The following is a 15,940-nucleotide window of genomic DNA, read 5'->3' as shown; positions in this document are numbered from 1 at the left end:
GTATTTATGCCCTTCACATATTTGAATTGTAGCAGGGACAAAAACACAGAATAATATGGGTGATGGTGGTGGTGACGGGTGGAGTTGATGTTAAGGTTATGAATGGGTATGGAGATGAAGGTGGATTGTGGAAGTGGTTAAAAAATGTAGACGAGGGGAACGAAGTGGCCGAGACCCCAAAGAAGATGAGTGGCTCGATAGTCGAGGGAGATTAGAAGTTAGGAAAAACCTTGCCAATGGTAGAGGTGGAAGGATAGTGAAGAGGGAGAAGGGAGAAGGGAGAAGTCTAGAAAGAAGATAGGAGGCAAGAAATTAATAATCCAATTGCATAATGAATTTGGCTGCCATCCACATATATATAGAGGCTAGCCAACAAGTCCTAAAACAATATGAAACCCTAATTCTAGAGTTTTTCCGTCGATCGCATTCGAACGCACCAAAACACATTCTCTGTAAGTGCGAACGCGATGCAGGCGTTCGAACTCGCCCGAACGCGTTCGAACGCACAATATGTGTTCTATGTATTTGTGAACCTAGTGCAGGCGTTCGCAAGGGCGTTCGAACGCGACCCCTCCTATGTTCGAACGCAACCTACAGAAATTTTATTTCAATGAAAATAAACACCTAATGCATTAAGAAAAGATCCTATCTAAGTGTATCAGTATCCTAAAAAGTTTATTAAAAATATTATAAATACATGCTAGTGGCACGTAAGGGCATCCCACTAGCATGTAGAGGTGTGCCACTAGCACAGTGAAGACGAGTAGACTTCGAGGCTAACGCCAACGAGGGCTCAGCCAATAGGCGCTATACAACATACAACTCCGCGGAGTAAAGATTTTCAACATTTGACTTATGAGCAGATATAGGAGCAATGGGAAAATGGCTTGTACTTTAACTGTGATAAGATGTTCATTCACTAAAACCAATGCAAAGGAGAACAACTATTCATTCTCATAGCCGATTCAAACTTTGATGAGACGATAGACTTGAAGACTACTGAAGCCACCCTAAAAGACATGGCGGAACCATCGGAGATTACCTTGCATGTCTTATCTGAGTATGTGACACCACGGACCCTATGAATTGCAGAATCTTTGAAATGAAGGCCGATGTTAGTGTTGATTGATAGTGGGAGCACTCATAATTTTATGAGCAAGACGATCATTCGGAAGATTTGGGGTAAGATAAAGCCTACTGTATTGGAAACTAACGGAAATAAGTTGGAATGCAAGAAGATTTGCCATGGCGCAGATGTTAGACTACATGAATATTGTTTCCTTGTCGATATGTATCCCTTGGAATTAGAAGGCTCTATGTTGCAATCTGATCCCAAATTAATACTGAACTCGGAATGAGAAAGGATATATAGGCTTGGGTAAGGCTTTTGGTTGGGATTGATTTACTTTTTACTAGTAGATCAAAGGTTAGAGTAGTTCAAAGGGAAGTGGAGATCGTTGTAGAGGTGATAGATGGTGGTGAAGTGGAGCTTTAGATAGGGAAAAAGGGGAGTAAGATGTCTTAGGGAAGTTATGGGGTAGTTATGTGAAACATTAGGTTAATGAAGATTAACCTTGGTCACTAGAGGATAAAGGTGAATGACTTAGGAATTGATAGGGTTATAGAAGAGGATCGAGAGTGGGGCCCGCTACCAGATGGAGGGTCGCCAAAGTGAGGAGAGAGAAGTGACGGAGTCGTAACGTCGGCCGTGGGTTGAATCTCGGAATGAGTACAGAGGGGGAGAGATGAGAAAGGAGAAGGTTGGCTCAACTCTAGATGCAAAACAAATGCCCAAATATTCAATAATGCCAAAGTTGTTGTCATTTCACACCTTTAGAGACTAGTCATACGTTCAAAAATAATAAATAAACCCTAATACGAAATAACCCAATTATCGGGCATTCAAACGCCTAAGCTGCTCTTCTGCTCTCGGGCTACGATGTTCGAACGCCTAAATTGCTCTTCTGCTATCAGGTTACGATGTTCAAACACCGGGTTGGGCCGTTCGAACGCCTAAATACGAGACTTGATTTCTCTGGGCTTATTCTAGTAACAAGCTAACTACTTAATAATCCATAAACTACAACAATCCAGAAGCAAGAAAACTACTTCCTAATCACGAATAACAACAATTTGATATCATTTTGAGGGTATAGTGGCTGCAAAGTTTAGGAACAATTATATTTAACTACGAAAGTTTAACAATAGAGTTTAATACGATGGGAAAAAGTATCGATTACAAGGGGATATAGGGGCAGGCCTTCCGATAGCACAAATGGAGTTGATGCAGCGGATGTTGAGTCATAAAGCGAGAGCATTCTTGAAGATATGAGGATGGAGACGACTTCAATCGAGCCGCCAACAGTCGCGTGAAACCTATGGGATTCGAGTCAAATGGTTCAAACATTACAGTGTTGCCGATGGAGGGAAAAAATTGCCATTAAAGGATGCTACATGGAAAGAATTTGAGGAGCTAAAGTTGTGGTTACTACATCTAAACCTTGAGGACAAGATTCATCTTCAAGAGAAAAGGAGTGGTAGGAATAGAGGTTTAATCACTCCATTTCAATCTACTTATGAAAGGAGATAATGTCTGGCCGCAAGAGGACGAGATTCCTGGGAACAAATGAATCATGAGCCGAATATTCAAGTGCCTGGTTAGTTGCTCAAACGCTCGACGACAGGGGTCATCATTTCATTCAAACAAGATCGGAATGCTTTTGGCCAAAAGCAAAGTTCATCAATGTGTTTGAATGCCCTTCAATTTCATTCGAACACCCGACAACTTGATCGTTGCTTAAGTTAATTAATTTTAGGAGCTTGATTAGGTTTGAGTTTGTTTTATTTCCTTAAGTAATTAGTTTGATTGGAAGACTATATATAGATCGCTTTATGTGAGTTCAGGCAAACAATAAAGTATTTTCTACTCTTCTCTCTTCTCTCAAGTCTAGCCAGAGGTGGGAGAAGAGTGCGTCAGAGATAGAAGATAAAAATTGAAAACTTAAAAAGAAGGCAACTGCATACATCAATTATAGGTTAGATATATTTTAGATTCGAATTGAATTTTAAAAAAAATAGTTTTAGCCGCGTTTCAATGGATACAGCCGAGACGAATCGATCGATATGGCCGATACAATCAAAATTGGTTGATCCCAGATCGAAACCAATCACTAGACTTATTTTAAGTCCAGATCAGGATCAGTTATGGCTGATCCCAATCTGGATCGGCTGATCCAACTCAAAATCGACCGATTTTTGGATCCATGGGTCAAATAATCCATAAAATATAGCTGATTCTCACAATTAGTAGTCATTATTTCATAATTATTGGTAGGCACTCAAATGAAGAAAATTGTTTATCAAGATCATACATAGGTCATCCAAGTAATTCTCTGACAAGTCCGGAATAGGAGGACTTCCGTCCTTCAGGCATATCATAGGAAGGCTACTTATTGGAAGCCCTTTCATCCGTTCTTTATCCTGCATTATTCAAGAAATAAAAATCTTAGTCCAAGATCAAAAAAAGAAACACACACTACTACATAAATTAAATATTTGATTTTTACTTTTACAGAAGCTTAATTTTCTTGTCTATATTGTTTAAATTGGAATGATGAGTTCCATGTATATAACCCTCTATAGGGATGACAAAAGGAAAGGAAAAATAAGGGTAGGAATCAAAACTTGAAAGAGTCCTTTATTACTTTTGTTTGTCTATTACTAACTCACCAACTACTCTAAAAGTTTGACTTGTTAGAGAACAATGTTATCTATTTTTTTTTCATATTCTAACACTCACTACTTCTGAGCTTAATGAAAAGCCCAAGAAGTGGATTTAGCTTAAAAGAATGAATGTTATTTTATTTAATTAATAAGGTAAACCTAGTAGGAGTTTGAACTTAGGAACTCCTACTTTAGTACCATGTTAATTATTAACTACTTTAAAAGCTTATACTATTAGATAACAGTTATTTTTATCTTTTATATTCCAACATTATAACTCTTGACATTTTTATCATTCTAAACTTTCTCTTTTCCAGCGCTTTCTCTCAACATCAAACTATAAATGGCAAAACCAAACTGTCACATATGTATAACCCATATCTCTTCAAAGTGTGATCTTTCTAACCAGTCCCATCTTTATTATTTTTTCCTTTCCTGTACTTTCTCGACATGCCAACATATAATTGCAAAATCAATTGCATCAGAATTTAATAATAACCTTTTTGAAGACCTACTTCAACTAGTATCTGAATTATGTCCTTTCTGATCACTGCCATGCTAACATCCCTAAGGTTGTTTGCTTGCAGCTAGTATATATACAGTGTGGAAACTTTCAGAAATCAAATGACATGTAAAAGAATAAAAAATTGATATAAAAAACAGAAGGTTTGTGACGCAAAAGAGACTTAGCTTTAATTATCCGGGTTTCATCACACATTAGTATGATGTTATCAGTCTGCAGGCTCTTCAGTTCAGATTATTGATAAATGAAAACTAGGGATCTGCCATCTCTCAGATCATCAGGAGAAGACTACGACTAAGTCAAATGACAATGTAGTTACTTTTGGAAAGGTTTAAGCCTTTAAGGAAATTAGGAACATGAAGGCAACCATAATTTTTCTGCTGATGCAAGGAGAGGTTCACCTTGGCTGATGAAATGGATCTTTCAATGTCAATGATTGACAATGCAGAAGTTCAATTATGAGTGTGTTGATTTATAAGGGCACAATACCCTATGCAATTCCTTTCCAATTAGAAGGAAGGTAAAATGTAATAGTTCCAAGCTCCTTTCCGCATTGAGACACTTCTATTCCACACCTTCCTTCTACTTTAGTTCACTTTGTTCTTTCTGGATCTACCTGTCACTTCTAATTCTCTTTGCTCTAAAAGTTCAGATCATGTTCAACATTTGGCCTACTCTATCAACTCAAACATCAATGCACAATTGCACATGATGAATTATAGGTGGATTGATGGAAATGTTAACTAATGTCTATTTACTTATAGGTGAATCGAACATAGGCTGATATATACACATCAGAAAACCAAAATGGTAGATACTAGAATCAGGGTTTTGCAGTTTCAACCACATTTCATACCCTAACAATGAAATGCTCAAGCATCAAAACTACCAAATGGAAGAAACGAACATGATAAGAATTAGTGGAGTCCCAAAAATCACCTAAGTAATTTAGCCTTCAACATGGCTTTAGCATTAAAGAGAAACAGAAAATATAGGTAGAGATATTAAGCCAAAATTTGAGAATTACTAATGAGATAGATGATCACACTTACAATGTCCACATTAGACACAAAAGACATGGTGGCAGAAGAGAACCAAGCTGGCAGCTCCACTGCAATAAGGTAAAAGTACAGGATGATGACATTCTCAGCTTGAATATTAAATAGAAGTACTTATTCATTAGTCATATGACAATGAAGATGAAAAATTGTTAGCCATCATAATGGAAAATTATGAGTCACCTTTGTTGATTGGATAGATCATCAGAATATTTCTAAATGATAACATCTTTTCTATCAACCTTTGCAAGTTTCATAATATCAGTTATCCAATTTATAACATAAAGAGACGTCAAAAGCATGCTCCAGCAATCAAAAGTAATATAAGTTCTTGTGCCAATAAATTATGCATATAAAAAGATATGCATATATATACACAGACATACATACATAGACACTCAAATATCCATTTTTCTCTAATGCCTTGAGCTTTTACAGAAAACGGTGAGTTTAGGTAATATCAAAGAATGAGGTCCTAAGTTCAAATCCCACTAGACCTATCTATTGTTGAAATATAAAATCTCCACCTATTTAATTCAAAATCTGTCTTGAGCCTATTAAAATGTCTCAAACCCAGATGAGGCAGTGTTAGAAACTTAGAATATAAAAGACTAGTACTACTGTTATCTAATAGTAAGTGAAAGAGATGCTATATCCAGTATCCAATGATATATAGAGATACCAATTTGACTGCAATTGATAGGACGTACCGTCCAAATTCTGTGCAAGTCATTAATGAGTGCACTAGTCAAGCTTTATTCTCCTTATAATTGATATAAGTGCCTTTTCTTTCTTTATCTCCTTTCTCTAGTTCTTTGGGGCATTTTCTTGCGACCAAATGTCAGAATTATAAGTCAGTGAAGGGAAAGAGTAAGCTTTGCATAGAGAAGGCGATTTTGCAAGAAATTACAAAGAGCAAGGCTAGGAAGCCTATCAAAGTTCTATGAAATATCAAAGAAAATAAATGAGTCATTATGATGCTTTCAAGTTTCAACTACCCCAATCATGAATAAGACAAGTTATTTTGTTGGTCTAAGCCAAAATTCTACAATAAAGAACAGTGTTCGATCAAAGTCGGAGCACTTCAGTCATCATCCATCTAGATGCGGCATTGTGGTTCTTATAAATATATTTATCTTTTCCGGTTAGTATTTTGACTCCTATAAGATTATCGAAAGTTTCTTTGCACAAATTTGGAGCTCATTTTGCAAGCTCCGAGGATTCCTTATAGGCTCTCTCTTTGCTTACGAAAAAATGCCCAATAAAATATAATCTAATGAAGCCATAGAGACCTATGAAGAGAGACATATTATATTTCCAAGTCTATAGGTGTTAACTCAAAAATATATGCTATTAGAGAATGGTGATCTTTATATTTTATATTCTAACAATCTCCCTCACTTTTGGGCTTGAGAATAGGAATGGGTTGAACATGAAAAATTTGTCTTTTAGAATATAAGCAAAACGTATAGGAAGCCAAGCTTAAAAGGGCCTTTAATCACCTTCTCACTCTACATTTCTATTTCCCTTTGTTTTTTCTTTCACCTTCTTTCTCTAATTATGGTGTAGCCTTGTATATTTGGAGGTTAGGGTGAAGTAGATTTTACCAACCTATGGACCTCATCAGCACACCATCTTATTCTTCCCCTCTCGTTCGCTCCTTCCCTTTGATTCACTGCCTATCCCTCACTCATCGTACCATCATTGGCATGATGCTTGCCTAGATAGATTTCTGCTTAAGCGTGCCTTGTGTCAACAAGTTTGTAGCATGATCTCGTGCCACAATTTAAAATCTCACACTAAACAAGATTTTGGAAAAGTAATTGCATGTCAACTACTTAAATTATATAGAATGAACTGGCTACAAGTAGGATTGCATGTGTTCACTGTAATAACAAGACAATTGTAAATTTGGCTATCGTCATGAACAATTATGTCCAGTTAACTAATTATTCAGAAATAAAAGACAATAAACGAGAATCATATATTGAAAACCAACTGTTCTAGTTTAAAGAAGTATGTAAACGATAGTAATATAATGTTGAAGTTACTGGAATGAAAGAAGAAATATGCAGCCTTTAAGCCTTACAAAATGAAGGTCTGGAGAACATAGAAAAAAATGACCTATCTTCCTATATTGAATTCTCATTTACCCAAGTAACTAATTTCAAGCTCCAACATAGATTATACAAAGGAAGTCTCAGACATTAAGCCTTAACCATACTAACTAAACAAATTTCCAAGATAATCATAGTAGGAAAGCTTACCTAAACAAATAGGTCCTATCAAAGAAAAAAGAAAAAGGATGTCGCAGACAAACTTATAAGTAACAACACTGTTGTCATCCAAATGAAATATTAATGCAGACACGGACAGACATGAAAATTGAATAAGAATAGACGATCTCGACCAAAAAGAACAAAAAGGATGTGGGGAAAAAGCATTGCCTTTACCACGAGCCCACTATAGACTTAAATTTTATCCACCTCACAAAACCCAATTCCTCGATCACTCGAGATGAACGGACTAAAGCAGATACAAGGATTTGATCAGTACATTGGAACTAGAAGCATGGACTAAGAATGATTTAATAAGCCCAAAGGAAAACATCTATTACAAAAAAAAATCACAACTTTACCGAGAAAGAGCAAAATTTATAATCTCGATCACGCGTTCATCAAAATACACCATAACAAATCACGACCCAAGAACCCAACAGTCCGAATGGGAATCAAAACCAACAAGAACCCAGAAGCAAACATGAGGAAATCGGCCACCACCAACCTCTCAAGTACGTCCAATCGAAGGGCTTGAGCCAAATATCTCGCTCTCTGTAGCTGGAGATTACGGAGCCGAAGTGGTCTTGGCCCGCCGCAAAGCCCACCAAGAGATCCCAAGAGCAGAAGAGCAGCAAAAGGCGCAGATTCCAAGAACCCATTGCCGGATAAAAGAGAGGAGAAAGAAAAAGATCAGCTTTTGGCATCAATTTGGAGGATGGAAAGGGAGGAGATACTATGAGATTATATTACTGTGGGAATAAAGTGTGAGCTCCAAGGAGAATGTTGTTTACTTTTTATTTTATTTGAAATTTATTGTTGTTGGGACAGAAGCTGAAAGGGACGGAAATTGGTTTCTCGTGATGGTAGCAGAAATTTACCCAGCAAAGTCGAGTTTGTTTTTTTTTCATCAAAATAAAAGTCCAGTTTTTGTCCAAACTCTGGCTCAAACCTTTTTTTTAATCTAAACAATACTTTTTTTTAATTTAATACTAAAATAGATCTATTTCATTCTCACCGGATAGAATCGTCACTAAAATGCTAACAGATCCAGCCAAGTTTGACTTTGTTTTTTCTTTTTTCCTTTTTTTGCCACAAAAAATACTGATTAGAATAATGTCTCATATATAAAAAAATATTAAATTTGTTGGCATTTTACTAACAGCTAATGGTGAAAATAGATCTTTTCCGATATTAAATTTGAGGGTTAATCTATTTCAGTAAAAAAGTTCAAATGATAGCTAGTTTGATTAAAAAAATCTAACAAAGTAGGTAATTATTAATTTAATAATTATTTTAACAAGTCTTTATACGGACTTAAACAAATGCTTAGAGTCTGGTACTTTTGGCTAACCTCAAAGCTCGTTGCCCTTGGTTTTCATGTCTGCAGGTCTGATGCTTCCTTATTTCTCTACATTGGGTTGGGAAATCAGTTCGTTTATATGTCTTGGTCTACACTGATGACTTCCAAGTTATCGGTAACTCACATTATGCTATTCATGACCTCATTGCAAACTCAAAAATGAGTTTGCTGTTAAAAATTTCGGCAAACTTAATTATTTTTATACAACGCCCTACCGATAAACATACATATACTTGTTATGGGGTTATTTTGTAACGGCCCCGTCGGACACGGGCACGTGCACGCATACGGGCCCACATGGCACGCATGGCGCACGCAACAGGTTTGGGCGAGCCTGCCATGCGCAGATAGTCTCCTATGCACATATAATTATGACATCATCAAATAAAACCTGTTATTCTATCCATGATCACATAATTCATCACCAAATAAATCATACTATTCACCAAATAAACCTGTTAACATATGAATATCTCAGTCCACAATAATATACATTAGGCCACTACATAATCTGCTATGACCCACACAAGCCACAAACAAACTATCAAGATACAACTAAAATAACTAATACAAAGGTACACTATGATTTGACCTATATTATCCAAATCATCATCTAATACAAAAGAGTACAAATATCAAATCCTAGTACAACTCAATATCTAGTTAAACTATCATTTATATCGTCTCGCATCTATAGCTCACATCATCATCGTTCTAAAATATCTTTTCAAGATATCTCAAGTCGCTATCACGTACCACATATCTGAGAGTGTTAGAAAAAAATAAATAGAGTCATGAGCAAAAAACTCAGTGAATAGATCTTACCCTGAATCAGTGATGCTAAACAGAGAGTAAATCATGTATTAGATAATATGAATCAGAAAGAGCATCATGTCATGAATGAATATATGAATGTATCATCAATAATATAAGTGAACAGTAGATAACATGTCATGACTGATAAAAGTATATAATCCTCGACACTAAATAAATATATCACCACATCATACGATCATCATAACTCTCTCTTAAATATGACACATGATGCATGCCGATCATGACCATGCTATAATATCGAATGCAACCATATATGATGCATATTGATCACTCGATAATTAGATAACCAAATGATAACGAAATCAAATGTATTTCTCAACATCACAATCATCACTGACATCTCGGTATAATATCATCATACTAGACCATTGTGCATAGTCACCACCCGGTACCCGATCTCAACATCATGTCCGAAGGCTCAGAGCATACTCCGCAACCCGCAAGAGTATCTCAAATATAATCATACCCCGTCACCCGCTAGTGTATCAATATTCATTCAGATCGGGCACCCACATAGTTGATAGAAACCTCGTGAGGATAACTCGCCACATATGCCCTAGCGAACGGTATGTGTCCGATTGTCTGTGCGCACAGACTCGACTGACCTCGGACATGGGCCATGAGATATCGCATATCAGCGACCATAATCATCACTCCAGGCACCCTTAACCCTGACGCCTACTCAGGTATCCTCACGCTTTCTATCAACTATCCTATCAATCTCATTTCATATTTTTCTTCTAAATGTCAGATCACATTTATATATCCAGTACGATAATAAGTCAATGCATAATATGAATTTAGGTGGAACAGGAATCAAGAGAAAAATGATGCAATGTAGACTCCAATCATGTATCTAACACATGCATACTCGTGCTAGTCTATCATATGCACACTCATACTAGAAATCACTCCGACACAAAGTCATAACAGTATAATCATCTCTAATCATCTCTATTTATCATTATCATACTCATATCCAAGATCAGCCTAATTCTATGCATGATAAAAATATGCTCGACTGTAATCATCTCTAGATAAAGTCATATAATCATGCTGTAGGCCAAAACATGCATGTACATAATATATAAAATAATCTAATTTGAGATAGGCGTCTAGCGGATATGACTACTTACACTGATCAGACGGCGCAAACCACGTATTCCTTACATCCGTTAATTAACTAAGTGACACTCATCGCTAGCAAGGTCCATGGGGTCTCACATAAGGGGGTTCGGAATCTGAAAATATTCAAATAATATTAGTTAGTCATTTATTCAATTAGAATTAGTTCAAGTAGAATATAAAGGTTTATTTGGTTTAAAATCACTTCTTTTATTTTGTACATAACTAGATTCACATTATAGGTACGATTCAAATATTATAACATACTATTATTATAAAATGCTAGTTATAACATACAGAGAAAGGTTCGTTTCTTTTTATTTAATATTCTAAATATATAATTACAAAGTAAAAGCTAAACAATTATAAATGGGATATAAGTATAGATAGGATCTATTTATAATAAATTTATATTTCTTAGTCTACTTTGATTAATTAGAAGTTATATAGTATTTACTTAATTATGCAAAATAATTAATTAATTAATTAATAAGACTAGTACCTTATTCTACACACAATTGTATATAATAAATTGTTAAGATTACTTAAATTGCATATATTATGAATATCAATATATAAATCTAATAATTATAATTTACAACACTATCTATTAATCTAATAGAAATATAAATACATAGTTAAATCAAATTAAGTATTACCTATATTTATGCATAATAGTTTATAACCTAGTTAATCATTAATTATACTAATTATAATTAATAATTATCATGTTGAAGAATATACATTATTATTAAAATAATTAATGTCTAAATTTAATTTATCTACATTAATTAAGGAAGTAATACCTAATTAAATAAATAGACAAATATAAAATAAAGTAGATAATAAAACAATGTCACTAGTGTAGGGCTCGGCCCAGCACTGTTCCATAAGCTGAGGGAGGAACTAAGAGAGAAAAAGAATGGAAGAAGGAAGAAAGAAAAAGAAGAAAGAGAAAGAAGAAAGAAGAAGAAGAAGAGACGGCTCGGCTCCGACGAGCCCGAGTTTAAGAGTGCAAGCAAGCGAGTGAGAGAGAGAGTGAGAGAGTGAGAGAGTGAGAGAGAGAGATAGAGAGAGAGAGAGAGAGAGAGGAGGCTCACTGTGTTAGTGGAGGCGGCGGCGGTGGCGGTTGCAAGCCGACGCCGGCAGAGGGGGGGAGAGAGAGAGAGAAAGGGAGAGAGATATTTAGAGGGAGAGAGAGAGGCAGTGGGGGGGATTTTAGCGGTGACTGCGGCGGTGCTGGGGCCCGCCGCGGCCAACTGGTCGCAGCCGGATGGTTGCGGCCACGCTAGGGGGTGCGTGGCACCCCCACGCTATGCCCAGCTGCATGGGCACGAGGCCAGCCACACTATGTGAAACACCCAAACCTCCAAATACACGTGTAAACCGCGTGGGTAATTCCCCCCACGCGGTGCATCACATGATCTGTCAGTACAACGATTTCACAAGGCACACAACAGCATAATTTCACCATAAATAAACTCAATTATAAGAGTCCGGATACAAGTCCACAGGCCACAACAAGCCTTCCAAATATACATCCAAAATACAATGCTAAAGTCCAAAATACAATATCATCACCACGCCCTCGTAGGGGCTTAACACAACTAACATACATACTGAAAAGGAAAAGCAGCTACTCCTCGCTACCCGCACCTGCGTCCCCTAGCTCTGAAAATAATACCACCACGAGGTGGTGAGCTTACAGCCCAGCGAGTAGGATTCATACAATCTAAAAATAATGAAAACACATGTGTATATCCAATGTATGCCTATATTTGCTAATGATAACGACATGCTTACTGAAAAGACTTACCACAATTTACTGAATCAATGCAATCGATAAAGATTACCAGTCACTATCCTGGAACATGCTAGTTCCTAAACATATCATGATAAGTTCACACAGATATAAAGCTTGATACAATCTCTTATTCGTACACATCTTAATCATAGGTTTTACATATTATGCATAGCAATAAAATAGCAGTTTAGTCATCTCATGCCTACCAAAGCATTAATCATACTTATCATCGCTCACCGAGCTAATTCACCACACAGGGTAAATACTCTCATGAATAAATCATCCATCACATAATCATCCATCATCTCATACATCGAGGGGGGATATATACACATCTAGCGGTAAAGTCACCTACACGTGTATGGCGACACTACATGTGACCGGTTGTCTGTGGCCATCAGACTAAGGACCCCAGTCGTAATCCCGTATCTCACTCTCTCTAAATCATCACCGCTCTCAGCGGGAGAATCAGGAGCCCTTGGCTTATCCACAGACGCCCTAACCCTGTGTCGTCGGGTACCGCTAGAGTTATATCCCCGCCTCACAATCATATTCTTCTATCATCATAATCTAGTCCTAACTATGCAGTATAACTACCTGAATGCCACACATGCTTCTCGACCTCAGGTGTAGGCCGCTAATAGTATAGTTATATAAAATACACTCTACCCTTAACCCTGGGCTGAGTGAGTAAGGGTACTGCATAGTCAGAATTCGACTGCTAATAATAGGTGGAAGTGGTGCGGTGTCTATGAGTGTATAAAGCATGTTATAGTCATTATGATCATTATATTCTATATTCACAGCAATCATACATCTATGCAATAGTATACCATACAGGACACATGTAAAGCATTATCGCACTAATGTTTATGCTACATTAACATTCTCATAATGTTATGATGAGCAGGTTATCAATAACTACATATGCAAAAGATATAACATGGTGTACTAACTGCATGCATTAATACTGACATTTCCTACAGTGTCATGACAGGTATAATGACTATAATTATGTTATTCTAGATTTGTATAACTCTACTCGCCTGGGGGGTCTCCATAGTATGGTAAAACTCGTCAGTTAGCCGGCTCCTCCAGAAGCCCAAAATCCTCCTCACGCGGTGTCAATCCTATTAATTCACGCAAGTAAGCCATACGTAAGATTAGCGAACTAATAGAATTAATTATCTTATTAGTGCATTTATGCTTGGTAAAATACATGAGTTAAGGGGGTCCAAATGGCCCCAAATGGGCTAGGCTAGAGGCAATGGGTAGGCTCAAACCCAACCCAAAAAGTAATAGGGCCTTGGTGGGCTGGGGGCCCAGCCACAGCCCACCAAGGTTGGAATAGTGGGCTCCAGACTACAGCCCACCCAATAATGGGCTAATGGGCTGCAGCCTGCAGCCCACCCAGATCGAGCTGGTGTGCTGCGGTCTGCAACCCACCCCAAAATCGGCTTACTGCAGCCCACAAATGGGGGAATGGGTGGGGGTTAAACCCCCACCCCTCCACCCCATCTCCTCCCGATGGAAGGAGGTCGAGGCGGTGGGAGGAATCCACGGGGTTGCGGGGCTACGGGCGGTGCGGCACGAGCTCGGCGGTGCAACACGAGGCCGGCGACGGCCACGAGACCGACGAGCAAGTGAAAGGGGAAAAGGGAAAGGAAAAGGGGAAGGAGGTGGACCCGACGGCGACGGCCGCGCTCCATGGCCGGCGGCCATGGGGAGTCCATTCTCGCCCCATCACCAAGGGCCCGAAGCCCAGAGATGGCTTCTCTCCCTCCACCGGGGGCTTCTCGGATCGGCGGCTAGACGCGAGGTCGTTGGCCGCCGAGGGCTCCGACGACGGCGAGGAAGGGGGGGGGGGGGGGTTTACACTATCAAGATTAAAGGCAGGGGGGAAGGCTTACCGGGGTTTGGTCGGCGGGCTCGGCAACTCTCGGTCCGGCTTCGGCGGCAACGGTTCTTCGTCGCCTCCGGCTCCGGCAATCCGCGAGAGAGGGAGAGAGGTGAGGTAGAGGAGAAGATGAGAGGCTGGAGGTGGGAGGGCTACGGTGAGGGGGAGAAGGAGACAGAGGAGGTGGGGAAGGTGGCGTGCACGGCAAGGGAAAGGGAAGAAGGAGGAAGGGAGGACGCTGGGGGCAGGGTGGCAGGTGCCTGTGACGCACGCGCTCGGCGCGTGCGTCACGAGATTTTTTTATTTATTTATTAATTTGGGGTGTTACACTATGGCCGGCCACGTCGTGCCCATGCAAAACTTAAATTTTTTTATTTTTTATTTTATATATATATTTTTTAAGGATAGGTTGTTACATATTCATTCGTTGGTGTACTAGTCTTGCTTTTATCTACCTTCTCCGATGTCGATTAGGCAAGTTGTTCAGATGATCGGCAATTCACATGTGGTTATTGCATATTTCTTAGCTCAAACTTGATATCTTGGTCATCTAGGAAGCAACGCGTAGTATCTCGATCTAGCACCGAAGTTGAATATCGTGCCCTTGCTAACACTACATCTGAAGTATCTTGGTTGGGGTCTTTACTTCACGAGTTTGGCATCTCTCTTCCTCGACCACCTATATTATATTGTGACAATATTGCCGCGACATATTTAACATAAAATTTGACTTTTCATGCACAAACAAAACACATCAAAATTGATTATCATTTCGTTCCTGACATGGTCCAATCTAAAAAAGGTGCGGGTCCAATCTTATTCTCTAAGGATCAAATTGCATATGTGCTCACCAAGCCTTCACAAGGTTCGCTATACTACGACACAATCTAAATGTCCGAGAGCTTCCATTTAGATTGTGGAGGCATATCGAACCACCCTCGGAGGAGTCATTGAAGACCGACGCTTAGTCATACAGTTACAACAAAACACGTCTCTAAGTGATCATTCAGTTATAACAAATTAGCGTATTATTATCAGTTTGTTATTAGAGTTTATCTCTTGTAATTATATATATATAGCAAGGAAGTCTCTCCGGTTGAGTGGGTTGAAAAATAAAAAACATAAGGTAGTCTCTTGTTCTTACAAAATAAAGAGTCACGTTATAAAATTTGATTAAGATGGAGTGGGGTGTGAATCATAAAATAGATAAAATATAGGGTGTAATTTATTAAATTCTTTTTTTTATAAAACTAATGCATTGCAACGTGAGAAATTATAAATTTCCAAAATAATGGCCCGGCCCGGAATTATAAAATTTCTAAAACCCTCTTTGT

General features: G+C 38.2%; 1 protein-coding gene across 6 annotated transcripts in view; it reads right to left on the bottom strand.

The window, feature by feature from the left end:
• LOC140785034 (uncharacterized) overlaps positions 1-8,415 on the bottom strand; it is a 37,274-nt gene extending 28,859 nt beyond the window's left edge. For 3 of the 6 annotated variants that reach the window (XM_073132724.1, XM_073132726.1, XM_073132725.1), the window contains exons 1-3: positions 8,089-8,384; positions 5,299-5,357; positions 3,372-3,480 (exon numbers count right to left, since the gene is read on the bottom strand). In XM_073132724.1, the coding sequence (XP_072988825.1) occupies positions 3,372-3,480; positions 5,299-5,357; positions 8,089-8,287 (367 nt within the window). In that variant the 5' untranslated portion in view covers positions 8,288-8,384. Of the gene's footprint in view, positions 1-3,371; positions 3,481-5,298; positions 5,358-8,088 lie in introns of those variants that run through there. The other 3 variants (XM_073132729.1, XM_073132728.1, XM_073132727.1) reach the window with 3 other exon arrangements.
• Positions 8,416-15,940: the final 7,525 nt, after the last annotated feature.

This window comes from Typha latifolia, chromosome 3, assembly GCF_019914945.1.
Source record: "Typha latifolia isolate L0001 chromosome 3, TyphaL0001v2, whole genome shotgun sequence".
NCBI classification, from domain to species: Eukaryota; Viridiplantae; Streptophyta; class Magnoliopsida; order Poales; family Typhaceae; genus Typha; species Typha latifolia.
This window is presented reverse-complemented; position numbering and strand designations above follow the sequence as displayed.